At 57.9% G+C, this 27,918-nt stretch overlaps 1 protein-coding gene across 2 annotated transcripts; it reads left to right on the top strand.

The window, feature by feature from the left end:
• Positions 1-471: 471 nt before the first annotated feature.
• TNKS1BP1 (tankyrase 1 binding protein 1) lies at positions 472-22,158 on the top strand. Of its 2 annotated transcripts, none has more exons than XM_028515540.2 (12): positions 472-617; positions 3,678-3,786; positions 4,855-5,473; positions 7,163-7,232; positions 10,987-12,348; positions 14,285-16,434; positions 19,042-19,408; positions 19,674-19,824; positions 19,912-20,048; positions 20,725-20,882; positions 21,169-21,241; positions 21,706-22,158. In XM_028515540.2, the coding sequence occupies exons 2-11, from the start codon at positions 3,693-3,695 to the stop codon at positions 21,227-21,229; spliced, it is 5,169 nt and encodes a 1,722-aa protein (XP_028371341.1). In that variant the 5' UTR covers positions 472-617; positions 3,678-3,692; the 3' UTR covers positions 21,230-21,241; positions 21,706-22,158. The 2 variants fall into 2 exon arrangements, with proteins under 2 accessions (XP_028371341.1, XP_035885340.1); XM_036029447.1 differs by lacking the exon at positions 472-617 and adding an exon at positions 3,240-3,343.
• The last annotated feature ends 5,760 nt before the right edge of the window (positions 22,159-27,918 follow it).

The following is a 27,918-nucleotide window of genomic DNA, read 5'->3' as shown; positions in this document are numbered from 1 at the left end:
TGTATCTGGGAAGCGGGCATAACAGAAGATAAGTGAGGAGGTGACTAAAATACAGCTTCCAGTCTTCCTCCTAGTGGCTGCAAATCTGAATTTATACACGTGTAGTGGCCACGTTGCATACGCTCTCAGGTGTTTGCCCCAGGAAGTCTTTCCAGGCAGCCAGTGGTTACCTTCTTTCTCGCCTGACTCTATGGTGCTTCAATCAGTTCAGGCCGCTAGGCCTGAGGATTGGGCGGTGCGCCTTAAATCTCCTCTCTAGCCGGTCGTCTCGGTGGCCATTTTGCCGGGTCGCTATTAACGGCTGAATTGCGTCAGTTTCACCCGCGTCTGATCCTGGGGCGGGCCCCTTCTTTGGGAAGCTCATGAATAATTGAGTACCTGGGCTGAGTCTATTTGCCTAAGCGCGGTGAGTTAAGCACGGGCTTCCCGCTCCGGGTTTTCACTGACTCATGGATATTCATGAGGCACTCCGGGGGTGTGGCCTGGGCGGGGCCGGGGGCGGGGCCCCGCCGGTGCTCGCAGTGGCTAGGTCCTCGGTGACGGCGGCTGCAGCGGTGGCGGCGGTGGCGGTGACTGCCGGAGCCCGAGCCCAGCGAAGCCAGATCCTGGGGGAGCCTGTGAGTGCGCGGGGTGGGGTGGGGAACGGGAGGGTGAAGGAGGGGGCGGGGTCCAGCATTGGGGGCGGGGGAGAGGCATGGAAGGAGTGGGCGCTTTCCAACCCAGACCTTGGCTTGGGGAGGGGGCGGGGGGTGACCGGGAAAGTTTGCAGGGGCCGGGGGTGCTAAGGGAGCAGGGACCATGCAGGGAACGAGGGGCACGCCGGAGCTGGCGCGTGTGCGCGGGGGCGGAGGGTGCACGGCCTGGAGCTCGTGCTGGCTGAGCCAGAAGAAAGGGGGGAAGGGGCGCGGACTTGGGGCGGGGCCGGGGGGCGGGCCGAGCTGCCAGAGGGACCCCTGCCATCCCCTTCCCCTGGGTCCGTGCTAGCCCCCTCCCCCGGATCTCTCTGCACGCCCCGAACCACCTCAGTCCGCCTCCACCCTGTCTGCGTCTCCAGTCCCTCGTCTTTTCCCCGGCTGCTTCACATCCCGCACACGAGTCTTGCGCTTCTGCTGCCCCCTCTTCTTCCTCGTCCTCCTCTTCTTCCTCCTCCTCTTCCACTTCACCCCTATTCCGTACCGCCCCCCCCCCCACCACCTCCACCCCCACCCTTTTCTACTCCTCCTCCTCCTCTTCTTTGGCTAATGCGTTCCCCTCTGTGTCCAGAGCTTCCCACTGGGCCCCTCCAGACGGCCCCTTGTCCCAGGCTGTTCTGTCCTCCTGTTGGCCCTCCCTCCTCCAGCAGTTTCTGAGCTGTCCCTGCCGACCTCTCTGGATCCGGATCTGACCAGAAATCCTGAGGTCCATGGAGACGACCCCTCCTGCCCCGATGTCTCTCTCTAGGCCCCTTGCCCCGGACTGGAGCTGCCCACCTCTCCCCAGCCCTTGTAGCCTTTCCTCCGGGGTCTTGGCCAGTCCACGCCGGCTCCTGAGGTGGGGAACGCTCAGAGCCGCTGTGATTCTGCAGCTTTGGGCTACGGACTTGGGCACCTGGGTTTCCTGGCACGGGCTTTGAGCCTTGCTGTGGCACCTCTTCATGTGGGGAAGTGGAGCCCCTGCTTCATGGCTTAGCCCCCTCATACTGCAGAGGTGTCTGTCAGACCCCCAGATGGAAGAGTGTTTAGATTCTGGGCCAGTTCATCCCCGTTTCTAACCACCCACACCATGTTCCTTGTAATAATGTTCAAGGACAAGGAAACAATCCTGTGTTTTAATTTTATATTTTCTATCATGTACCCCTCCCCCACGCACACTTGGACTGGCTCTGCACAATTACTCACCCACCCACAGTGAGCAGTGCTCCGTGGAAGCTGGCTGACCAAGGGAACTGATGGTCTTGGGTTTCTCTTTACTCTCTTCCATCTTTGAAACAAACTGGGGCAAGGTCAAAGGTGAGGGGTGGGTGGGCTTGGCAAAGGTCGGGCATCAAGAGGGCCCTTTTTCGATTTGGTGTTGCCTTCCTGGACCTGCTGGGGTGGGTTGCTCTGAGGAAGGGAGCACCCACTGTAGGTTGGAGGGTGTTAGATCATTCTCAGAGACTCTGCATACCAGGTGATAGGAAAATCCCCCTTCCTCTGGAACAAGAGGGACCAGGACTCTGTCCCTTAGGTTGGAGAGTCTGGGGGAGGGGTGTTGTGGGTGGAATGGTGCTTCAGGAGCCGGGATGAGAACTGAGGAGGTGGTGGAGTGTCTGAAGAACAGGTGACAGGACTGGGCCTTGTGGGAGTGAAAGAATGGTCTGGGGAGAGGAGGAGGTGGTTACCAAGGATGTTAGCTCGTTGGTGACACTGAATGGAATTGTACTAATAATGGCCAACATTTGTTGGGCATTTCTGCAGTAGGCATTATGCTGAGTGGTTTACTTGCATTTTGTGCTATGAACCTCCCAACCGTCTTGGTAATACTCCACTTTTCACACAGAGAAACTGAGGCTTGGAGAAGTAAGCACTGCGCCTAAGGGCACACAGCAGAAAGTGGTAGACCCACCCAGCATTGAATCAGACCCCAAGCCTGCTCCTGGTTCAGGCTTAGAGGAGGGACACCCATTGGCGTCTACCACAGGGCTCTGACACTTGGTTTAAAATTTCTTCTGCCACTCAAAGCCCCTGAGGCCAACCCTAGGGTGTTGAGGGCTGCCCACAGAGCCCCAGTTCGGAGGCTGTGGCTGTCCTACCCTGACTGTCCTAGGAGAGGGAACCCCAGGGAGTTTTTCCCTCCAGGCCACCCCACCCCCCGGATGTTCTCAAGCCCTGTCCCATTCTCCCAGTCCAGGCCTGGGGCTCCTCCTTCCTCTTGGCGCGGCTCTGGAAATCCAGTGGGAGGCCATTGCTATGGCAACAGGACTAGGCCCTGGCTTTACCTCATCAAATTCCGAGCTGAAGCCAAAGCAATTGAGAAATTAAAGAAAAAAATGTATTCCAGATGTTTACTTCTTATTCCTTATTTTTCCGTGTTTGGATGAGACAGCTCTGAGGGAGGTGGGAGTAGGGCAGGGATGTGGAAGGAGGAGGGGGAAAGTGGGGAGAGGGAGCCACTCCCAGCTGCAGGAGGGAGGGAGGGAGGGAAGGAGGGTGAGCAGGAAAGGGGAGGCAAGCAGTGAGGCGGAGCCCCAGGTTGGGGAGGAGCGGGTTTTTCCCGTCTCCCTTGAGGTGATTCATGAAGAGGCAGGACTTTGGGGCCCTCTTGCTCTGCCCTTGAGTAGATACCTCTAGCGGGGCTTCGGCATCCAGGGGGTGCCCTGGGAACGGTCGCTAGGGTGCCTTGGAGAGCTCGCCAGGGGAGGGAGGAGTGGCCAGCTCCCTGCAGCTCCTCCAGGACTTTGGGGTTAGGAGACAAGAGCTGGAGAGTGATCTGGGAAGAGTTAAGGATAGGCTTTTGGGGACCACCCTTGACCTTCCCACCCCTGACCTCCCCACCCCCTCCGAAGTTCCCTCTTCTGTCCACACTCTGCCTCTGCTAGAAGTACCAGACTTCCCCTGGCCAAGCCTGCTGCCAGCGCCCAGCGCTCTTGCCTTCTCTCTCTTTTCCTGAGCCTTCGGCCACCCCAGCTCACACCCCTCTGCTTCCCAATTCTCACGCAGGTCCCGCCGCATGTGATGAAAGTGTCTGCTCTCAGGGAAGGCACGGCCATGGCTTCCCCACCACCCCGGGAGATGGAGGAGGAGCTGGCATCTGCTGGCTCTGAGCCAGGTAGGTGCCTATGGGTGCAGGGTGGAGCGGGGTGGCTGAGAGGACGGGGGAAGGGGCTGAACCCCCATTCTGTCTCGGAGAGGGGTGGTGAATGACGGTTCTGCTGAGGTGGGTGTGAGGGAGGAGTGCAGAGGACGTGCAGGATGAGTTTGAAAGTTTGAAAGTTTCTCGGTTCCTGGCGAGACCCTTCAGAACTGTTCGAGGTCATAAATCTCCCGCAGATAAGAACAGTCTCACCTTCAAAATGATGTGGGTAAAGCCGAGTGTTCTAAGAGGAGGAGAGTGGGGCCTACACGAGAAATGATGTGTACCTGTGGGGGTTTGAATCCAGGCCTCCTGGTTGCTGTCTAGACTCCTTGCCTAGGCTGAGCCAAATGAGTGGGTGATGGAGGTTTCTATTAGAAGGGCTGAGTCCATGAGTAATTCCAAGGTCTTTTATTTGGCTTTGGAATGCATTATATAGAGGGTAGGTTCCTGGTCTTGTTTTTTTTCCCTGTAGCAGATTTATATACTTTTGTGTGGGTTAGGTCAATAGCAAGTTTGCATTCCTCATCACACACCGGATGGCGGTGCGCAGGTGGCCTGGGTGTGTAACTGCGGGTGGGGCAGCCGGGAGGCAGAGTGGGGAGGCTCAGCTGGGATAAAAGGGTTACTGTGGGTGGTTGGATGGAAGAGCATTCTGTAAGAGGACAGGACCCGGCTGGGGAAACGTTGGGCTGAGGGCTCGAAATGGGCAGGTGGGCATTTATTTATTGGCTTATTTGCTCATTCATTCATTTGCTTGACAAGAACATGCGTTAGATGCAAAGGAGGGTACAAGAAAAATAAGGTACCAGCTGGGCCCGTAAATAGCTTTAGCTTATCGGAGGAATTGACTAAACATTTTGGGAATTTGGAGATAGGAGAAGATGGGCTGTGTATGGAAAATTAAGGAAGGCTTCATGGAAGAGGCGATGTTTGGCTTGTGCCTAGAAGGTTGTCAACATTTTGAGTTAATAGGGTGGGAAATAAAGTTCTGCTTCCTGGTTCTTCTGACAGCCTCCCCAACCCACTCTTTCCTTTCGGTAGGTGACCCTCGGGCCAAACCTCCGGTCAAGCCCAAACCTCGGGCCCTGCCTGCCAAGCCAGCCCTGCCTGCCAAGCCCGGCCTGCTGGTGTCTGTCGGGCCTCGGCCGCCCCGGGGTCCCCTGGCCGAGCTGCCTTCTGCCCGGAAGATGAACATGCTGGCGGGACCCCAGCCCTACGGTGGCAGCAAGCGTCCTCTTCCCTTTGCTCCAAGACCAATGGCTGAGACCTCTGCTGGAGGAGAAGCCACCCGAGAGGCTGGGAAAGAAGAGACGCCTCCCTTGACACCCCCAGCTCGATGTGCTGCCCCGGGGGGTGTGCGGAAGGCCCCGGCTCCCTTCCGTCCAGCCTCAGAGCGCTTTGCAGCCACCACAGTGGAAGAGATCCTGGCCAAGATGGAGCAGCCAAGGAAGGAGGTCCCCGCCAGCCCCGACCGCCTCTGGGGCTCCCGCCTCACCTTTAACCATGATGGCAGCTCAAGATACGGTCCCAGGACCTATGGCGTGGCTGCTGGTCCCGTGGATGAGGATGGTGGGACCCTCTCCAGGGGATGGTCCCAGGAGGGGCCTTCAAAGTCTCCCACAGAGTGCCCAGAAGAGCGCAGCCAGACCCCCGAGGAGAGGTGAGGGGTGGGGGGCTGTACGTTTTGTTGCCTTTTGGAGGACAAAGTGGTTGGCCCCATCTGGGACCATGACCTTCACTTTTAGGTTAGTCGTGTGCTGTGAGTGCCAGCAGACCCTGCTCTAAGTCACAAAGCTTCCTGCCAGCAGACAGTGTTATGCCTGTATTCTCTTTAGGATTATAATTTTCTTTACGGAGTTGATGTGTGTTTATTATGGTAGAGTTCAAATGCCCAGTATGGAAGTTTAGTTTTTTTCATACCAAGAGCTGAATTTTGCCTCTTTTAATCCACAGCCATTCTGTGTAGTGAAGAGAATATTAGATCTGTTTTAGAGATGAGGAAGCCCTGGCTGGTGTGGCTCAGTGGGTTGAGCGTCAGCCTTCCAACTGAAAGGTCGCTGGTTTGAGTCCCGGTCAGAGCACGTGCCTGGGTTGCATCCCTGATTGGCAGCACACACGAGAGACAACTGACTGATGTTTCTCTCCCTCTCGTTCTCCCTCCCTCTCCTCTTTCTAAAAAAAAGTAATAATTAATTATTAAAAAAAGAGGTGAGCAAACAGGTTCAAAAGTGACTTCCCATGGGTCCTCAGCAACAAGGACAGGGGTTTGATTTCAGGTCTGTTTGATTCCAAAGCATATGCTCTTAACTGCTCGTTCCTTCTGTGTGTGGAGCAGCGTGCCAGGTGCAGGTGTGTGTGTCAGGATGAGAAGGGCACAGTCTGCCCGGTAGGAGTCTGATGGGAGAGATAAGATGTGAACACACCTTGATACCAGGCCAGCTAGTGTCACAGAGCAGAGATTACGGCCAGGTTGGAGACTGTTGCATGTGAACCCTTCTCCAGAGCCGGTGCCAGTGTAAAGGAAGGCTGGCCAGGACCTCCTGGGGTGGTGGGCACAGGGCCTGGGACTTGGAGGAAGAGGCTGAGGGGTCTCAGGTTCTATCAGCTGCACAGAGGCCGTCCCCAGGGCAGGGAGAGCCCACATGAGGCACTTTGGACCCCTGGGCCCTTGGTGGCTGTGCTGGGCTCAGAGGCTCCCCTCCCCCTCCTGCTGCTGGGAAAGACAGAGCTGCCATGGAGCGAGCCTAAGGCCTCTGCCCTACTCTGCCCTGCAGCCTTGACCCTTTCCCACCTGAAAGTACCTGAGGGCAGGGCTCCTGGTTAACCCGTCTTTGTCCCAGGGCTCCAGGCTGGGTCCAGCCCTCTAGCCTCCCCTCCCTGGCTGCTAGTGGAGAGCGAAAGAGGAACAACTTCAGCCTTGGAAAATCACTCTCCCCCTCTCCCTCCCGCTGCGATCCTTCTCCTTCTAGAAGTATTGGCAGGGCGGCCAGACCAGCTGTGCTCTCCCTGGCTGGTTAACCCCTTAGGGGCTAGGGGAGGGAGGGGTGATCTTTTAGCGGTCTGGACTTTCAGGATGGTTGTTCCAAAGGGACTAGGGGAATTTAACCCTTGATGTGCATGCGGGGAATGGGCACTCTGTCCCGGGACGCTTTCTCTGGACACCGTGCAGCTTCCGTGTGCCAGGGGTTCTAGGCAGGGCTCAGTGGAAAATGCCTCGGAAGCGGAGCGGTTACCTTTGGGTGCTGTTAAGTCAGGCGGGCAGACTCTTACCAGATAGCTCTGTCCCCTTGTTCATCTGTTACTGGCTTCTTAATTCTGTGCTTCGGTTTCCTGTCTTTCCCCGTCCCAGGAGCCCTGCTGTGGACCGGCCCTTCAACGGGGACCTCGCTCAGCCCACCAGTTCTGAGCTACGTACTGACGTGAGTTGTCCGGCTGTTATAAATCGGAGTCGTGGTGTTGTAGAGCTGGAAGGGTCATCTGAGATTGCCTGTTCTCTCTCTCTGTAGTTCAGAGGAGGGCACTGAGGGTCCTGGAGGAGGTGACTTGCCCAAGGGACTCCCAGGCCGGTGCTCTTGATCAAGGGTGGTTCAGGCCATGAGGCTGCTCGCTACCGAGAGTAATTGCCCATTGCAGTTGCCATTGATCTAGTACCTACTGTGTGCGGGACCTGTTCCTGGATCATTGACTAACTTGATCCTAGTGATCACTTACACCTAGTAGAGCCTGTTGGTCCCACAGGAGAGCTGAAGCTGCCGGAGCTCACAGAGATTAAGCGATTTACCTAGGGGCTGAGGCAGGGTCCGAATTGTCTGACTCTTGTGCTCTCCTGCCTGGGCTGCCTTCTCAGGGTGCTGAGGAATAGTCCCTCTCCGGGGGTTTCTTGTTACAGCCCCACCGCTCCCCACCACGGGGTGCTGGCAGGGTAGTCAGCCTGCTCTCCTGAGTCACTGAGCCCCGTCTGCCCACTGGTGGAGACCTGACTCTGCTTGTCCACCCGGCCAGTATTTACTGAGCACCTCCTCTGAGCCGGGTGCTGGGGAAACACCAGAGAGCAGACCGCACGCCATCCCTGTTCTCCGGGAGCTCCTCTCCCAGGACGAGAGGCCAGCATGAACCAGGACATCCCTGTGAACCCAGCAGATGTGTAGTTGGACGAGTGCTGGGAGACTCGAGCAGGGAGAGAGGTCTGGAGTGAGGGTCGCTGGGGAAGGCCTCTCTGCGGACAAGGTGAGGGAGGGAGCTGTGCGGACGTTTGGAGGAGAGCATTCTTGGCAGAGGCAGCTATAGTCACAAAGGACTTGGTACGTCCCTGGCAAGGAAGCCAGGCTGTCTGAGTCTAAGTGGCAAGGAGGGAGCTGGGTGGTAGTGAGGATTGAGAAGCGACGAGTGAGGAATGGAGCCTTGCTGGCCAGTGGCAGGTCCTGAGCTTGAGAGAGGGGCAGGAGCTGTTGAGCAGTTTGGAGGACAGGTGTACGGAGTCACCTTGCCTTTTTGGTTGCAGGGAGCTGTGAGCGGCAGCAGGGGCCAGCTGGGGGGCTGTTGGAATAATCCAGGGGTGAGGTGATGGGCCCCGGAGGTAGCCGGTGCTGAGGTGGTGAGAAATGGTCGCTCTGGGTAGAAATTGAAGGTGACGTTGAGGACAGGATTTGCAGACGGATTGATAGCAGAGAGAGAGAGAGAGAGCGCATGAGCGAGTGTGCCTGCAGAATCAAGGATGCTGCCAGGGCTTTTGGCCGGAGCAACCGGAAGGATGAGGTTACCACTTAGTGAGACGGGGACTTCTAAGGCTGAAGCAGGATGGGAGGACGTGTGAGGAGTTGGCTTCGGGAGTCACTGAGTTTGAGGTGGCCTTTTAGACAGCCTCATAGCGATGTCAGTGGGCACTTGACTGTGTGAGTCTGGAGTTCCAGGGACTCGTCTGCATACAGATGGCAGTGAAGACTGGCCGAGATCACCAGGGGCGCGAGTGGGTGAGGCACTGGAGGAAAGAGGACCCAAGCACAGCCCAGGAGCCAGGACGCAACAGCGGCCAGGTGGGAGGGAAGCTGGTGAGGGTGGAGTCCTGGAGGCCAGAGGAAGCCAGCTCCCAGAACTGGAGGAGGGCAGGTCAGCCGTCAGGCGCTGCTCATGGGTCAAGGGAGGTGAGTACCGAGAAAGGGACTTGGCCACAGGGGAACATCGTGACTTCGCGGTTAGGTGGCGAGGTGAAGAAAGCAGCCTGTGTGGGGTGGGTTCACGAGAGAATGGGACGAAGTGTGGGGACAGATGGTGACTGTGGACAGTGTGTCTAGGAAAATGAGTGGTAGGTAGAGAGAGAGGTAAGGGCAATAGTGTTTTTCTTTTTTTAAGGAGGCAGAAATGAAAGCAGTTTGTGTGCTGATGGAAATGATCCAGGAGAGGGGGAAAAAATCAATGATGCAGGAGGGAGAGGAGGGTTTGGCCTTAGTCCTGAGCAAGGACAGCTCACGGTCTGGTCTCACATCAGGTAGTGGGCTGTGGCCGGCTCCTCCCCTGGCCTCTGTGTTCCCAGGGCAGCTAGGTCGGCAGCTGAGAGAGAGGGTGGGAGGAGGTGTCTGAGGTTTGAGGAGACAAGTGTTGCCTGGGAGCCTTTGGGAGCAGTGTATCAACGGGCTAGACAGGAGGATGCGGGAGGGAGTTGAGGGTTGTGTGAAAAAAGTGACTTTAATGGTGGTAAAGGGAGAGACGTAAGGATAGGAGGTGACTGGGAGATGGTGAGAAGCGGGGAGGGTGAGTGGCCGTGAAGGATTGAGGGGGGTGAGGGGGGTGGAACGGTGGACCCGGAGAGACAGGAGGTGGGGGTGAGTGATGGGGAGACTTCAGTTGAGATCCTGCAGGGCTGCAGTTGTGAGCAAGGACGGAGTCACGGGGGAGGGGGGCACAAAGTCCTCAGAGAAGGAGGGGTCCGAGGGATTGAGCCAGGATGCTGGGAGGCTTGACCGAAATCACTGCAGATTACGTACGGCAGGGGCGGTCCAGGGGGCGCCGCAGTGACCTGGGGTCTACACTCATCGGGGCTCGAGGGGTCTGCAGGGGCTCTGACAGGAGGGCGGGAGCTATAAGCTAGAGCTTTGTAGACTGGAGGGAACATAGAGGGAGTGGGAGGGGCCTTGAGAAGCAAGCAGGACATGCCTTCCTCTGTCCAGGCCCACAGTCCCGCAGAGGGGACAGCAAGGGAAGTGTGGCCTCTGGGGAGGGCAAAGGTCAGACAGAACGAGACTCCCTTCTCGTCTGGGGCCAGGCCGAGTGGAGCAGGGAAGGAGTGCCGGCTGCCTGCTGCCCCTCCACTCCCATCCTTTCCCACGCCCCTGCCCCCACCTCCCCCACCCCTCACCATTCGCCTGCACCCTAGTCCTCCCCTTGCCTCATCCCCCTAGAGCATCCATTCTTTGCAAGTCCCGTCCCGAGAGGGGCTGTGTGTGCAAACCTTACTTTCCCCTCCCCTAACTCTGTGAGAGGGAAGTCGCTGCCACCAGCCCCGATGGACAGAAGGGGAGAGAGGCCGAGGCTCAGAGAAGCCGAGTGGCCGCCACCCGGGAGAGCTTACAGCCTACGAGAGGCAGTGCCGGGTGACTCCATGCCAGGGCATTTCACGCCTCCCAGTGCCTTTGCCTGGAGCCTGAGGCCTGCCTGCTTCCTTGGGCAGCACTGGGGCCTGTGGGTGCACAGAGCAGGATGGGCAGGTCCACCTCCCCACGCCCCCAACCTCCACTGTGTGGGGCTTGGAGTGTCCTGCTCTGAGGTGGAACCCCTGCCTGCCCGGGTGGTCAGATTCCCACATTTCCTTTTCCCTTTATAAACCCACTATTCTTGTCCATGAACCATAGACTCAGGAGATCCCTTGACGAGCTTTGGGTTGGGTAGGTGGGAGGGTTGGAGCCCTGTGAGGTGGTGTGGGTCCTATGTGAATAGGACTACATGTGTTTTTCTGGGGAGAGGGTCTGAAGGGGGCTTCTGCGAACTCTGAGGAGCTTAAGAAGCCCTAGAGGCCCTAACTGAACTTTCCCAGCTGCCCTGAGAGACAGCCCAGTTTTCTCCCCCTGCCTGTGGAGGGAGAGTGTGAAGAAGCAGCTGACTGATGGTCTGTGTCAGGTTGGCAGGGGCCTCCCCCGCCCACCTGAAGGTGAGTGATGGCTCTCGACCTTTCTCTTGCAGGTTTCCAAGCCCTGGGTCCCTTCAAGTCCAGGCCCCATCTCAGAGAATGGAGGGTCCACCAGCCCAGGCCTCCCTGCCGAAGTCTCCGGCCGAGCCCCTGGCTCTCCCACACTTCACTCCCCCAACGGGAGCTCTCCCCGCCGCGCTCATCTTCCAGAAGTCCAGAGTCCTTCAGCCTCCGGGCCTTCTCCCTGCCTCCCCGTGACTCCCTCAGCCCCTGCTGTGGCCCTGTCCGACGAGGGCCCCTGCCCTGCCCCTAGCCCAGGGCTCCCTGCCTCGGGAGCTCCAGAGGCCCCCAGCCCTGGCAGCCCTCCTGTGGAGAAGGTCTCCGGGCGCCACAGCCCAGAGCAGCCTCTCGTCACCTCGCCCCGGCCCCTGAAGGAAAGGGGGGAGTTGCTTGATCCCTATCGGACGTTTCAGTCTGGCGAGGAGGAGGCGGCGGCCGCGGCTGACGCAGCCCTCCGCCCCACCAGCCTGGCCCAGCGCCGCTTTTCCGAAGGTGTGCTCCATCCGCCCAGCCAAGACCAGGAGAAGCTGGGGGGCTCGCTCGCTCACCTGCCCCAAACCCAGGGGAGCCAGTCAGCCCTGGATCGTCCCTTTGAAAGCGGGACAGAGTCCAACTGGAGCTTGTCACAGTCCTTTGAATGGACTTTCCCCACTCGGCCTTCGGGTCTAGGGGTGTGGCGGCTGGACTCCCCACCCCCATCCCCCATCACCGAAGCCACCGAGGCCGCAGAGGCGGAGGCTGCCGAAGCTGGGGCCGCAGAGGCACCGGACTGGGCTGCATCCAGTAGAGAGGGAGTGTCCCAGCAGGGGCGAGAGGCCCGGTCCACTTCAGAGGGACCAGGAAGACCTGGTTCTGGGGTGCAGACGGAGGATTCAGGCGCTTCCCTAACCCAGAAAGGTGATGGGGAGAGTCAGTCTCCATTCTCAGCTGCTTCCCCCAAGCCTCTGCCAACAACAGGGGGCGCACCTGAACCGGCCTTGCTACAGGCAGAGGAGAGGTATGAGGAGCAGGAGCCCACGGCCGGACAGCAGTCCCTGCTCACCCCGGCCACGGAGGAGGCTGCCCTGCCCCTCCTGGAACCAGTGCTGGGGCAGCAGCAGCCAGCACCCCCTGATCAGCCTTGTGTCCTCTTTGCTGACACCGCTGACCCGGGGCAGGCATCACCTGCTGAGGAGGAGACTCTGACCCTGGCCCGGGCTGAGACTACCCAACCCAGGACAGAGGCTCACGACCCCTGTAGCAGCTCCCGCTGGCTGGACGACCTCCTGGCTTCACCACCGCCCAATGCCGGCAGTGCACGTCGGGGAGCTGGATCTGAGCTGAAGGACACACAGACTCCAAGTGCCTGCTCTGAGGTGAGGACCGGAGCACAGGGGGGTTGGGGGCTTCAGTGGTCTTCGTTCTTTCAGCGCGGACTTTGTGTCAAGAACTTGGGGTACAGCTGTGAGCAAGGCACCTGTGGACATGCCCCTCATAGCTGTGCGGTCTAGCAACACTGTTGGCAGGGGCTACTGGATGGTGCTTAGGGTTTGGCCAGAGCTTCTAGCTGATTCCAGCATCTCCTGGTTGAGTGGTTTTGGGAATGTGCTCTAACCTCTGAGCTTCAGAGTCCTCTGATAGTAACAGTCTCCTCTTAGTGTTGTACTTACTGCAGGTAAAGTGAGATGTGGGCTGTGCTCAGTGCTTGGCATCCACTGAGTGTTCAGGCCGTAATTAGGGTGAGTGTTGTGAAGGGCAACAGAGCGTAGCCACTTAGAGGTGGGCGCTGGAAGCAGTTGGCCTGGGTTCGTCTTGGCTCTGCTACGTGCCCAGGTGTGCCTTGGAGCAAGTTACTTTCCTGCCTGTGCCTCAGTTTCTGCATCTGTGAAATGGGAATTAACTACCTCATAGGGTGATGGCGAAGACTTAATGAGCTATGGTACTTGTAAAGTAGTGACAATAGCACCTGGCTCCTTGTGAGTGCTCGGTAAGTGTTGGCTTTTATGAGCGTTGTTGCTGTTGAGCTCCAGACCTGCCTTGTGGACAGGCAGCCAAGGCCCAGAGCTGGCAGAGCCTGTGCAAGGTTACCCGGCAAGTTGGCAGCTGGGCTTGGGCCCAGTCTCCTTTCTCCTACCACGATGACTCTGATTTTAAGGGCTGGGGTCCAGGTGTCTTTTGAAATGTGTTTTTCAAGCCCAGCCTGGGCTGGTAGGGGTGGGGCTGGAGGGAAGGAGGAGCCAGGAGCCTCTGAGGGGAGGGAGTGTAAGAGGAGGAGCAGGAAGGAGTTAAGACCGGCTGGCTCCTGCGGTAGGTGTGTCCATCCCAGGATGTGGGTGACTCAACTGGCTTCTGGGCGGGGCCCCTGGAGCTGCAGCTGCTCTTGAGCGAGCGAGCCAGCGGGGCCAGGGTGAGCCCTGAGCCAGAGCGGTCAGACAGGTCCCGGCGAGGGGAGCGGCCCAGCCCTGTTCGGGTGCCTGCCGTACCCAGCTGCCTGGGGCTGGTGTGGGGGGCAGGGACCATGGCCCGGCTTGGGGATGGGGAGCACAGCATGTCTATTTTGAAGAGGCTGCTGGCCAACGCGGCGCTTCGGGATGAGGCTGGCCGGCTCCGCAGCCCTGAGGCCAGGGCTCGCCTGCCCTCATCAGTGAGTCAAGGAGCATGGGGTGTGGGTTGCAGGGAGCCCTGGCTGGGTCTTTCCCCTGTGCCAGAGCTGGTTGTCCTGTCTCAGCACTGCACTTGCCCCCCTCATCCCCTAGCGCTGACGGGTGGCTGCACTGGCTTCCTGGGGAGGGCTGGGCAGAGGGTGCTTTCCTTAGGGAGGGAGGGGCTGGGAACTCGTGGGGTCTGGACCGGCCAGGGTGGTGGTGGGATCTCACCGTGGGAAGGAGGTCGTGGAGGGGCTTCGAGTCTTGTCCTGTCCTAAGGAAAGTGCCCCACGCCCCTTGAAGACCACAGGCAGGTAGCCAAGTGTTGCCCAAGGGCTGTAAACATGACCTCAGGGTCATGGATCGAGTACCGGTTGTTGTTGCTGGGTGCTCCTTCTGTGCCTGGCACTATGCTGAGAACTTGGCTTCGGTGTTCTTGTTCAGTCCTCCCTAACCGCCCATGCAGTAGGAATTGCCCCTGTTTAAGGATGAGGACCCTGAGGCCCCGAGTGGTTAAGTGATTTGCTGAAGGTCACACAGCTGGGATACAAACCCAGGCTTTCTGGTGCCGGAGTTCGGCTGTTGGGCAGCAGACGGTGCTGACTCTCATTCTCGATCGACTCTAAGCAATTGTTTCTCTCTCTCTCTCTTTCTCTCTGGTTCTCAGGGACTCCTTGGCTGGGCCCAGCGAGATCTGCAGAGTGAATTTGGGATTGCAGCAGATCCACAGCCCAGCAGTTTTAGCCCTTCCAGCTGGTGCCAAGACACCTCTCAGGACTACGGCCTCGGGAGTGCCAGCCCTAGAGGGGACCCAGGCCTTGGAGAGAGGGACTGGTCCAGCAAGTGTGGGCAAGGAGTGGGAGACGGGAGCACCAGGGAGTGGGCCAGCAGGTGTGGCATCAGCCATGAGGAGCTGGAGGTCAGCAGCCCGGATGGGAGCGCAGGGTCCGCCCCAGGGGGGCTCGCGGCCCAGGACCGGGTGATTGGAAAGCCAGCCCCACTCAGCACTCCACAGAGCCAGGAGGCGGACGTTCCGGACTGGGAGTTCAGAAAGAGGGATTCCCAGGCCGCTTTCTCCAGCCGTGACGCGGAACTCCAGGACCAGGAATTTGGGAAAAGAGACTCGCTGAGTTCCTACAGCAGTCGGGATGCAAGCCTTCAGGACTGGGAGTTTGGGAAGAGAGATTCTCTGGGGGCTTATGCCAGAGAGGAGGCAGATGAACAGAGTCAGGAGGTGGGGAAGAAGGACCACCTGGGCAGGTTCAGCAGCCAGGATGCCGACGGGCAGGACCAGGAGTTTGGGAAGAGAGACTCGTCACTTGGCACCTATGGCAGTGGGGGTTCTGAGCAGCCAGACCAGGATTTCGGAAAGAGCGCCTGGATGAGGGACTACGGCAGCTGTGGCAGCCCCGTGGCCCTCGGCCCCCAGGACAGAGGCTTCGGGACGAGAGCCCTGAGCGCCGGGTTCAGCCCCGAGGAAGCCCAACAGCAGGATGAGGAGTTTGGGAAGAAGATTTCGAGTGGGGGAGACAGCCTGGGCGAGGTCAGCAGGGATGCAGGCCGCCCGGAGGAGATAGAGGCGAGGGGCCTGTTCAGCCCCAGCACCCCCCAGTTGCAGGATGGGGCACTGGGGCAGAGGGGCCAGAGCAGCTGGCAGGACAGTGGTGCCAGCCAGGAAGTCAGAGGGCTGCAGGAGGGACGGCAGGCTGGGGGCCAGAGCCCGGGTGATGCTGACCTGGAAGACAGGGAGCTGGGGCAGCAAGGCTGGCCTGGCGACATCAGCCTCAGTGTCGCGCCCCAGCCGGCGGTGGCCTTCAGCCCAGGGCAGCGAGACTGGAGCGGTGACTTCTGCACGGAGGCTGCCGAGAGGAGCTATCAGTTTGGCATCATCGGCAACGACCGGGTGAGCGGTGCTGGCCTGAGCCCTTCCAGCACGATGGGAGGTGGCCACTTCGTGTCTCCCGAGAAGACCTCAGCTGGGCCCGTGGACTGGACTGACCAGCTGGGCCTCAGGAACTTGGAAGTGTCCAGCTGCGTGGGCTCCGTGGGCTCAAGTGAGGCCAGGGAGGATGCCATGGGACAGATGGGCTGGTCGGACAATCTGGGCTTGAGAGACGTGGACCTGGCCAGCCGTGTGAAGACCGGGGGGCCTGAGGAGCCCAGGGGGATGGGAGTTGGGGAGAAAGACTGGACTTCTGAGGTTGGGGCGAGGGGCCGAGATTTGGCTGGGGTCGGGGAGGCAGGAGGTCACAGCCAGGCCAGAGAGAGTGGCGTGGGGCAGACCGACTGGTCAGGTGCGGAGGCTGGAGAGTTCCTTAAATCAAGGGAGCTTGGAGTGGGCCAGGCAGACTGGACGCCAGACCTGGGTCTGAGGAACATGGCCGTGGCGGCAGGTAGCAGCTCCAGGGAACTCGGGGTGGGCCAGGTGGACTGGGACAACAACCTGGGCCTGAGGAATCTGGAGGTGGCCTGTGACCTGGAGACCGGAGCGTCTCGGGAGCCGCGGGGATGCGGAGTGGGGCAGACGGACTGGAGCCAGGACTTGGGGCTCCGGAGCGTGGAGCTCTCCGGGGCCCCGAGTGCATCCAGGGAACATGGGGTGGGAGAAGTCAGCCAGTGCCCAGAGCTAGGTCTCGGTGACACTGGCATGTCGAGCCCTGGCCTGGAGACCAGAGACCCCATGGAGGCCAGGGAACTGGGGGTTGGCGAGACAAGTGGGCCAGAGACCCAGGGCGAAGATGACTCCTCACCTTCCTTGGAGACCTGCCCTGAAGGCCCTGGAATGGAGACGGGAGAAGTTCCAGGCTTTGGAGCCAGGTAAGGGGAACACCATCCCCGTGTGGGAGGGAAGGTGGTGCCGGCTGCCTGAAGACTTTTAAGCCCTTCTGGGGAGGGAAGAACCAGCTTGCCCCATGGATTTTTACTCTTTGGGAAATTATGACAGTTTGGGCTGTGAATTTTTATTTTGACTTTTACTTTTTTTAAAAACCGAACTCTTGACATGCACCCAGGTTGAGCTCCTGCTTTGAATGAGTGTGATGTGTGGGGTGTGACTCTTCGCAGCCCACGCTTCAGGCTGCCTCGGTGACGTTGCACTGTGATGGGGCTGGAGGCACTGGAGTGGCACATGTCACATCTCCTGGTGGGCTCCTCTTGAGCACAGTGGCTGTTCTACAGGCCTCTCAGCTCTGAAGCCACAGGTGCTCCTGGGCCAGGGACCACGGAGGCTGTCCTGAGTGCAGAGAGGAGCACTCTGTTCTTGGCCTTGGCCATTCCAGGGCCGGAGTGGAGTGCACAGTGGCCCTCACTGTCTCTCAGGGTTAGGAACACGGTGCTTCTTGCCTGCCCGGTATGAATGCCTAGAAGAAGCAACAGTTTAAGAAACCTGAAGGACATGGGACCTGGCCCCTGGCCCCATCACCCTGGCCCCCCATCCCCCACACAATTGCTGAAAAGAGCTTTCCAAAGGAACACACTGGTAATTTTACCAGCCAACCACGGTCTGTCTCAGGGGTTTTTATGTTCTAAAACTCACTGAGGTGATTTCTCATCTGGAAAGGGTGCAAAAAGGCATTGTATGTCCTCCGTTAACATTTCCATCCACTGAGCTTTGGATTCATTGTCTTGACTGGGTAGGAAGTTTGCTCTTTCCCAACCCTGGAGCTTCTCACCTGCCAGGGAGGAGGGGAGGGGGGCTGTGTCATAAGTAGAGGGGCTGATGGTAGTGGGAGGGGGCAGGAGGGACCAGGAAGAGTCTAGAGCAGGGGTGTCCAACCTTTTGGCATCTCTGGGTCACGCTGGAAGAAGAAGAGTTGTCTTGGGCCACACATTAAATATGCTGTGACACATAATCACACACACAAAAAATCTCTAACGTTTTAAGTAAATTTAGGATTTTGTGTTGGGCTGCATTCACAGGCATCCTGGGCTGCACGTGGCCCGGGGGCTGTGGGTTGGGCACCCTTGGTGTAAGAGGAAGTTAGGGTGGTGGTGTAGGGGTCGGGAAGGCATTTAGGGTTGAGGAGGAGAAGGAGAAGAAAGGGTGATGGGGCCCTGGTGCTGCCCAGGGGAGCTGAGGAGGGAGTGTTCTGGGGAACCCCGGCTGTGGAGTGGGAGAAGGGGGGAGCCTGGGTAGGGGGTGAGGACTGCAGGGACAGAGTTCACAGGACTGGGCATCCAGAGGCTCCTGGGTCCCTGGGCCTCTCTGAGCCTCATGCTGTAATGATAGACATGGGAAGCGTTAGCATTCCTGGTGGCAGGAGACGGGCGCCCAGTGGTCGCCCTGACTCCTCTTCCCAGGACTCAGGGAACTCTGCGGGCCCCGGCGCTTGACCGCACACCTGACCTCCTTGGTCTTCACAGCTGCGGGTGAACAGGGAGCGGTGATTAGCATCTCCCCTTTGCAGGAGAGAGGGTGCGGCCTGCCTGAGGCCACAGAGTCAGTAGTGCGTCTTTCAGACCTTATCTTAACTGACCTTATCTTAAACGCTCAGGTGCGGTGGCCTTCGGGACGCAGGTGTGAGTTTGGTGAGCGTGCCTGTGTGCCCTGCATGTGTGTGTGTGCTGTGTTTGGAGGGAGCAGCAGGCAGGGATGCATAAGCTGCGCTGAGATGCAAGGGGACCCGGCTTCTCATTCACTGGGCAAGTGTTTGCCTAGTCCCGCTCCTGGCCAGACCCTGGGCCAGGTGCTGGGGGCGCAAGGGCAGAAGCGGCTGTGTCTTTGCCCTTGAGTCGCTCACAGACTGGCAGTGGCGACAAAGAACCTGTGGGGGCGGGTGGAGGAGGAGCGGTGGCTGGGGAAGGGGAGCAGGCCAGTTCCACCAAGGAATTAAGCTGCAGAGTGAGAGTGAGCAGAGGGGCGCTGGTGCAGCTTCCTTGGCAGGGAGCCAGCGTGCCCAGATAGACAGCCGTCTGCAGGGCCCGGCAGGTTCCGTGAGACGGGGGCACAGGGAGGCATGGCACGGGCGGATGGCCAGTGTCTGGCTCATCCCAGGGCGAGTGTGCCCCCAGGCAGGGGCTCCTGGGGGGGGGGATGCACGGACAGCGTCCACAACGTTGACGGCAGTAGTGACCGTAGCTGTTATTCATAGGGTCGCTCTGAGTGCCAGGCACTGTGACTTGAGCTTCACATTCTCATTTCATGCCCCCAACAACCTGATAAAGTTAGGAGCTTTTGTAGGTGAAGGAACTCGCCCAAAGTCTAAGTAGAAGACAGGATTTGAACCTGACAGGCTGGCGCAGCTCATCCCCTCTGTGCTGTGTTGTGTGAGGCCTTGACCGTGTCCTTCCTGAAGGAGCCTGGGGAAAGCATGGAAAGGAGGGAGAGGTTGGGAGGAGGGAGAGACAGATTTCATGACAGGGGCCCTTCGGGAGAGGGAGATGTGATCTCATGGTAACCTTGTCCACGGGCCCGTCTCCTTGCAGCCCCAGTGGGTGCCCGGCCCGCTCGCCGCCCTCTGGCTCCCAGGCCCTGCTGGAGGAGGTGCTGGCTGCCAGCAGCTCCAAGGCAGTGGCCCGGAGGGAGTCCGCAGCTTTGGGCCTGAGGAGCCTGTCGGAAGAGGAAGGAACCGTGGCAGGGGATGACCGAGGGGAGCCCCCAGGGCCCAGCAGGGACCCCGTGTCCTCCTGGAGGCCCCAGCCTGATGGTGAAGCTAGCCGGACAGAAGAGGTGGATGGCACCTGGGCCCCTCTGGGGGCCGGGCGGGGTGACCAGGGCCCGACGCGCCCTCCTCGGCGGCCCCCCCAAGGCCCTCCCGCCACCTCCCCCAGCCAAGACTTCTCCTTCATCGAGGTCAGTGGAGGGTGAGCCCAGGTGGGCTGTTGTGAGGGGTGAGGGGGTGGAGCCAGAGCCTGGCCCCTGGGGCTCCCCAGCTGCTCCGAGCTCTGAGTGGTCTCCATCCAGTAGGCAGGAAGTGGGCCAGGGGCGAGTTGGGTGAGCAGGGGCTCCTGGCTGCAGGAGGGATCCACTCACAGCCAGCTGCTTCTGAGAGGCTCCTGTGGGGTGGGGCAGCACCGTGGGACGGTGATGGCAGTGGTGTTGCCGTTGTCTTGAGCAGGACACTGAGGTCCTCGACAGTGCCATGTATCGGAGCCGTGCCAACCTGGGGCGCAAGCGCGGGCACCGGGCCCCGGCCATCCGGCCAGGCGGTACCCTGGGCCTGTCGGAGGCGGCGGACTCGGATGCACGCCTATTCCAGGACTCCACAGGTAGAGCCAGTGTGGTGTCTGGGGCTGTGCTGGGAGGTGGGGGTGTGGGGTGGCTGCCTGTGCTCAGCCCTCTCTGGGCCCTTGCAGAGCCACGAGCTTCTCGGGTGCCGTCTTCGGATGAGGAGGTGGTGGAGGAACCTCAGAACCGCCGGACGCGGATGTCCTTGGGCACCAAGGGACTGAAAGTCAACCTCTTCCCTGGCCTGAGCCCATCAGCTCTGAAGGTACCGTCCGATTAGTCAGCAAGCACATCCAACCACCTGGCCAGCTGGACACCTGGCATGCAGCCTTCTCCCCACCACCTATTCATTCCCCTGCCTCCTCCTTCCCATGTTACTTCTCATTCTGCTCTCCAGGGAGGGCCTGCCGCACCCCGTGCTGTGTGCTAATTGTGATAGAAGGACGATCGAGGCTGTTCTGTGTTCCAGAACCTCGTGGGGTGGTGAGGGACAAAGCCATGTCCGTAGTTAGATGTGGCGAAGGGAGAAGTTTAGGGGTCACGGGAAGGGCTGGGCCTGTTCGGAGAGAGAGAAGTTGCTTTATGACCGTGGGAAGCCTCATGCAGCGTGTGCCCGTGCTTTGAGGCATGCACAGGGGTTGGCTACAGAGGGTGAGGTGGTGGGAGGCCTTCCAGGCAGAGGAAAAAGAATAAGCAAAGGCTCAGGGCTGAAAGTCGCCTCAGGCCTGAATTCAGTTCAACAGTGCAGTACCCCTTTGAGGGGCTACTGTGTGCAAGGCAGCGCTCAGCTCTCGGGGACGTTTGTCGTTAAGTGCCTTCCTGTCCGTCTGGCTGAAAGGACTGCAGAGGCGTTTGGGCCCCGACTGGGGACTGCTTGCCCTTTCTGTGAATCCTCCTGCCCGTCCCTCTGACATCTCAGTGCACCTGGACTTGTCCTTCAGGCCAAGCTGCGCCCCCGGAACCGCTCAGCTGAGGAGGGGGAGCCGACGGACGGCAAGGCGAGCCAGAAGGAGTCCTCCGTCCAGCGCTCCAAGTCCTGCAAGGTCCCGGGGCTGGGGAAGCCCCTCGCGTTACCTCCCAAGCCAGAGAAATCCTCAGGGTGCGTGATGTGAACTCAGGGCGTCGACTGACCTCAATGTCTTGGCCTAAAAGGGGAAACCTCACTTTATGTAGAGGAAAACCAAAGCTTGGGGACGAGGTCGACAGGCCCCAAAGCAACTGTGTTAAGTTGGGTGGCAGGGTTTCTGTCTTGGAAGCCAGGCCCTGGGCCGCGTCTTCTGGGTGGAGCCAGGGGTGGGGCTGGGGGTGGGGGTTCTATGCTGCCGCTCCTCATGTTGTTCCGCCTTCCTCAGGTTTGCTTTGTCACCTTGCCCTCTGCCTTCTAGGTCAGAAGGATCGTCACCCAATTGGCTACAAGCCCTGAAGCTGAAGAAGAAGAAGGTCTAAGAAGTCACTGAGGTGAGGGCAGGTCCCTGGGCTCGGGGAGAAGGGTCCAGGGATGAGCAAGGTGTGCCCTGGAGGACGCAGGGGGCCCCTCCCTCCCCTCTCCGTCCCCCTTTCTCTGTTTGTCAGGCTGGGAGCAGGCAGGTGGAGCCAAGCCCCAGAGACTTGGTGTGTCCCTTGACTTTCCCTCAGTTTTGCCCACAGAACAGGGTGGGGTTGTCTGGCCTTTGATGGCCTGGGAGGGCTTCTATCGCAGCCTTCTTCCCTGCGCTCAACGATGGTCCCCAGGCCCTGTGGCTGGCCCGAGTGTGCTCCAGCAGCCCTCCTGGCCTGGGACCTCTGGGAGAACTCTCCAGGAACCTTCCTTACAACGGGGCTCAATTTGGGGAGCCGGGACGGGCATAGGGGAGGGAAGCTGGGGCACCTCCTCTGCCCCCCGTGGTCAGCGCCCCTGCGCTCTTCTCTCCTTCCTGGTGCAGGTCCTTCCCATCTGGCAGTCTCAGGCAGTGCCCGCTCCTGTGGGGTCCCCGGCAAGGAGATGGCTGGAGTCCCCCATGTCCCAGGCTGCAGCCTCTGCTCCCCTACACCTCCGAGGAGCGTCTGGGGAGGCACATTTATGCACTTTGTATCACCTTCCCGACTTCCCCTACACCTTCCCTCCCTGCCTGGATTCCGGCCTGGATTCTGTCGATAGTGGTCCGAGGTTCTGGTCCTTCCTCTGTGCACTCTCTGCCCGCCTCCCTCCTGCTTCCTCCTCCAGCCTACCTTGGGTTTTCTTTTGATACCAATTTATAGCATTTTTTATAAAAGCCTTTGATTTTTGTAATGGGTGGAGCCCAGCCCCACCCCAGGTCTCCTCCACCCTGCCAGGTGCCCCACAGAGACCAATAACATTTTGCCACTTGAAACAATAAAGTTTTTTGGGAATTGGTGTTGCCCAGTTGTGGTGTGTGGTCATCGAGCCCTGTCCCACCTGTCCAGGGCCGTGCTGGGAAACTCCGGTTCTAGCCCTAACCCGCCGGGAACTCAGTCTGCTGTTGGACACGTCATACCCTCGTGCTCCTGGGCTCCGGGTCCCTGAGGAGGGTGTATTGGTTGTAAAAGGCAGATTGCTGATGGAAACAACCGCCAAACCTCAGTAGCTTAACACAAAGGTTTATTTTCTATAAATAAAGCTCTTGGTCCACGTGGGTTGGTGCTGGGGACACTCTGCACCTTGAAGTCATTCAGAGCCCAGGCTCCTTCTGTGTTGTGGCTCGGCCACCTGCAGAGGCCTTTGAGTCCTCCACAGCATCTTGGGGAGAGGGGAGCATGATGCAGGAGACCCACGCCCCACTGGCCCGGATTTAGTTCACGGCCCCTGCTCACTGCAGGGGAGACTAGAAAACGTGGTTTTGTTGTGTGGCTGCAGAGAGAGAAAACTGGGTATTGGTGAAAACGCCCCCTTCTCACCAGCGGGTTGGTTTCTGTGAAGGGTCCTTCTGGCCTTTCAGCCCGTGCATGTCCCCTGGGATGTCCCCTGGGATGTCCCCTGGGTTCTGGCCTTCTCCACCCAAGCCCCTGTCCCTGAGTCCAGCTCTCTATCATCCTGGGTTCCGCAGACTTGCCCCGGGGTTTGGTAAAAGGAGAGGCTCCTGTGGTCTTGCCTTGATGGACCTTAACCGAGTCACTGAATTTAGGCTACAGCTGCATTTAGAAGTCACCTCAGCCCTGGCTGGCGTGGCTCAGTGGATTGAGTGTGGGCTGTGAACCAGGCATTGCAGGCTCAATTCCCAGTCGGGGCACATGCCTGGGTTGCAGGCCATGGTCCCCAGCAACCGCACATTGATGTTTCTCTCTCTGTTTCTCCCTTCCCTCTAAAAAAAAATAAATAGATAAAATCTTTAAAAAATTATTAAAAAAAAAAAAGGAAGTCACCTCAGTGACCAGAACTGCTTAGCCTTTTGGGTTTTTTTATGGGGTAGGGGAGCTATCAACTTAATTTGAGAATTTGACCAAAGCTGTGGACCCACTAGAAAGACACATGTGTACAGAGTTTCACAAACTAGCCCGGAATTCCCATCATTTGCTAGAGCGGTGGTTCGCTGCCTTCTCTGAGTGTCCGTTTCCTGGGGTTTCACGGTCTCCTGGGATTTCAGTGTAGTAGGTGGTGCCAGGAATCAGCATTCTGGGAATGACATGGAAGTGGAGAGGACAGAAAGTCGGGGGCCTCAGATGGGTGCCTGGGCTCGCCCCTGGGTGGTTCTGTGCCGCACAGCCCCTGTGCCAGCTCTTCCGGGGCCCAGCACAGCCCAGCTGGTGTGAGCTTTGTTCTGTTCTCCCATTCCCCCTCCCCCTTGGGGGTAGGACTGGCAGGAACCCAAGCCAAACACTTAAGGCTCATTAGTGGGGCAAATGGAGCCTGGGCTGGTCCCAGTGCCTGGGCTCTGCTGGGAGGGAGAAGGGACAGGGGCCCGCTTCCAGGGAAGGCAGAGCCAGACCAGGTGAGTGGGTGGGTGTGCCCCACACGCCCTCTGTCTGAGGAATGGTTCAGGGCCTTGGACGGGAGGCAGGGAGAGAGCCGCTCACAGGAGTGTTGGCCAGGAAGGCAGGTGTCTGAGAGCAACCGCAGTTGGGAAAGTCACATGATTCTTACCAGGCAGCCATTCCTCAGACTGTGCCTGGGGCTCTTGGGAGTGGCCTCAGAGGGGCAGGTTTCGGTCTTTTGAAACTGGATTTGGGTTTTGGAGACAGTGGAAAGACCCCCGGATGCCTGCATCGGGCAATACGTGGGGCAGTCAAGCAGGCTGATCAATTGGGGTCAAAGGTGGCTCCGAAAGCCTTTTCTGAAGAGTTGCATGAGCTCGGGAAGAGTGATTAGAGTAAGTGCCCAGACCGCTGGGAAGGCGCCCACTCAACGTGATCATGAAGGAGCCAAACCCTCTCTGTACGTGTTGGAGAGCTGAGCAGTCCCTTCCCAGGCTTTTTGTTGAAAATTCCCAGGGAAGTTGGTCCCAATCCCACTGCAGTTAGACACGACTCAACACGGCCTCTGCCCTGTTCCTTGCTTCTGATGCCCTCACCAGGAGCTCGTTCCTGTATGAACTGGGTGCCAGACGGTGGAGGAAGCCCTGGAAACTGAACAGGACGGGAGCCCACAGGGCAGGCCCTCATCCCCTGTGATCCCGAGCTGGAATTGGTGTTCGGGATGGGTTGAGGCTGACAACAAGCTGGCCTTGGCCCATGGCCCTTGGGATACGGGAGGTGGTGGCAGGTCGTATGGGAAGTCTGATGGTTTGCTGCCCACCGTGAGCACTTTCTTCCTCCAGCGTCCTGGCCCCAAAGGTGGTCCAGCCATCTGCCAAGGTCACAGGACATCCCCGAAAGGCTCAGAGACTGGCAGTTCTGGTGTAGGAGTGAGCATAGCAGTGTATATTCTGCTTTTGATCTCAGGGACCCTGTCTGAGCCTCCCCTTTAAAAGAGGTGCAGTAAGAGGATACAGTAGTGCCCACTTATCCACAGGGGATACTGTCGTTGCAAGGTGCTCAGTGAATGCCTGAAACCTCGGGTAGTACACAACTGTGTGTGTACTTTTTCCTATACATACATACCTGTGAAAAAGTTTAATTTATAAATTAGGCACAGTAAGAGATTAATAACAGCAACAGAATAAAACAATTATAACAATACACTACAAGTTATGTGCACGCAGTTGGTCTTGAAAAATCTGACTGTACTGTACTCACCTTTTCACTTCAAGGAAGCACTTTATGGCTTTTCTCTGGCAAATCCAAGTGGCCAGCACCACGACTCTTGCACTTTGGGCCTGTTGTTAGGTAAAATCAGGGTGACTGGCACACAGGCGCTGCAATACCGGGGCCGTCCACGTGATAACCGAGATGGAGGCTGGGTGAGTAATGTGTTGGCAGTGTCCGGGGCGTGGAGACACCGGGCGAGGGGCTGATTCACGTTTCAAGTGGGGCGGGGCAAGATGGTGCGGGACTTCATCATGCTCCTCAGAACAGCGTGCTATTTAAAGCTTATACATTGTTTATTTTTGGAATTTTCCATTTATTGCTCTCAGACTGTGGTGGACCACGGGTATCTGGAACTGTGGGAAGCGGAACTGCGGGTGAGGGGGGACTGCTGTGTCTGCTTCACAGAACCGTCGGAGGGCTCAGTGGTGGTGGGTGACCTTACCTGGGACCGAGCAAGCGATGGGTTATGGCTGTCTGGTCCTGTCTTTCTTTGTATGGTGGGAACCAAGGACCATGTTTGGTTTTCTTGACTCCTGGAGCAGGCCGGCCATGGCCTGGAAGCTGTTGAACAGGATTTTCTAGGGGCTGCTTTGCCGGAGGGCCTCCCTGAGTCAGCAGTGTCTCCTCACCTGGGCCCGGTGCTCTGGCCCTGCAGCCGCTGCCCTGCCCTGCCCTGCCAGCAAGAGCCCAGCACAGCCGGGAAAAGTGCTTGGCAGGTTTCGGGCTCACCACCCGCCCCTGGGCGAGTGCCAGGCCCTGGTGGCGGGAGCCTCCTGGGAGCAGAATGATAAAGTGGGTTGTAATCGCTGCCCAAGGACCGACTCTAATTATACTTTTATTTATGCAGCACTCTGTCTCCAAAGGGCCAGACGCTCATTCATTCATTTATTTTTTTTTTTAAAACAAAGTTTGTTGAATTTCTTTCTGATAACAAAAGCAAAGCATATTCATGATAGGCCACTTAAAAAACACAGGGAAGTAAAATTAAGAAAAGAAATTGCCTGGAACACCACCATTCAGATATACTGTAAAATTAAAAAAAAAAACTTTATATTTTAGAAGAGATTTAGATGTAGAGAAAAGTTGCAAAAACAGTATGACAGTTCCCCTGGGCCCACACCTGTGAATGTGACCATCAAATACTAGTACGGGTCATTGTCACAACTCATGAGCAATGTGGACATGTTGATATTAATTGCAGTCCATTCTTTAGTCACATTCCTTACTGTTTTTTCTTTTACCTAACATTCCTCTTCTCTGCTAGGATCCCATCCAGGATCCCACATTATGTCGTTGTCATGCCTCCTTAGGCTCCTCCAGACCGGGATGGCGTCTCAGGCCTTCCTTACTTCTGGGGACTTGGACAGTTTCGAAGAGGGACTGATCAGATACTTTGTAGGATGCCCTTCAGTTTGAGTTGGATATTTTCCTTGTGATTAGGCAGGGGCTCTCGGCTTTCAGGAAGTAGAAGCAAAGTGTCGTTCTTTTACCAAAGGTACGTACTATCAGTATGACTTCTCACTGTTAGGTTTGACCTTGGCCGAAGGAGTGTGTGTCTGTCAGGTTACATTTGCCCCTTTCCATACTGGACTCTTGGGAAGGAAGTCCCTGACTCTGGCATTTTCCCATATTTGCTTCCAGTTTCAGCCTTTCCCCAAACGAACCAGAATTCCATGAGCACTTCTTAGCTCTTGGCACCTGTTGATCTTGCCGGGAACTGGGATCTGGGTTTTAGCCTTGTTGAAATTTTTAGTGTCTTAATTTCTAAAGACTTCAGCACATAGGCGCATAGTGCCATTGTAACCGAGTCTGTGCCTTGGTTTCATCGGTCAGAACAGGGTTAGCGAGCAGCTACTCCGCCCCCACAGTGTGCTAAGTGCTTCCCACACCTTACTAATCCGCACATGACCAAGGATGGAGGCGCTGCTGCTCTCCTCATGACGTGGAAGGGAAAACTGTGATTTGTGCAAGCGAAGAGTTGCCCAGAGGCACACAGCTTGCGAGTGGCAGAGCTGGAACCCAAACCAGCTCTGGTCTGTGACCCCAGAGCTTGGTCGGAAACCACGCTTAAGTGGACTAGTTAAGAGCGGTCCCAGAGAAGGGAGGTTTAGCGTGGAAGTTCAGGGGTTTGAGTCAGCTCTTCCATGTATGAGCTGTGTGGCCTCGGGTAAGTCTCAGCTCTGGGCCTTAGTTTTCTCACCTGTGAAATGGGGGCAGAAACATTACCTTCCTCATAGGGCTGTTGGGAAGATTCAATTACTTAAAACGAGGCTCGGCCCAGGGTAGGCTGTCATTGAAGGTCATCCTTATTGTTCTGTCTGTGCTGTTTCTCACTTTCCCACCCATCCACCCATCCAGGAACAGCATTGCCCACTCTGGGCCTCAGTTTCCCCACCTGCAGTGGGGAATAGGAACTTTTAACCCTTTTTTTGGGTCATGGACCTTTTGGGCAGGCTGGCAAAATAAAATGCATAGGATAACAAAGGAAACTATACAGAAATACAGTTATCAAAATATAAAAAAGAACAAATCTGTGACACAGTCATACACGTGTTCATTTATTAACACATTAAACTAGATGTAGTGGCAGGTCCGACCACCCCCCCAATTTTGTGGTAGGCAATACTGGTCATTATTCTTAGGGACAAAGTCCCAGGTAATCCTAATTCTACTGTGGTTTGCTGCTTGTGTTCATACAGAAATGCTAAATTCCAGTTACAGATTAGCGAACTTCTCCCCCCTTCAAAGTTCCCAGATGGCTGAATTCTTAACATGGACCCCAGATTAAGAACCGAGCTGGAGGAAGCTCAGGTCCTTTCCCACTCTCACACCCGTGATTGGAGTCGGACCCCCCGGGCCCTTGGAGAGAGGAAGCCCTGTGCTCTGAGGACGATGATCCCAGGACGGACGGGCCGCGGGGCCTTTCCAGCCTCAGCCTGGCTTTCCCGGATTGC

This window comes from Phyllostomus discolor, chromosome 6 (assembly GCF_004126475.2).
Source record: "Phyllostomus discolor isolate MPI-MPIP mPhyDis1 chromosome 6, mPhyDis1.pri.v3, whole genome shotgun sequence".
Taxonomy (NCBI): Eukaryota; Metazoa; Chordata; class Mammalia; order Chiroptera; family Phyllostomidae; genus Phyllostomus; species Phyllostomus discolor.
The sequence above is the reverse complement of the archived record's forward strand: the minus strand, read 5'-3'. Positions and strand labels throughout refer to the sequence as shown.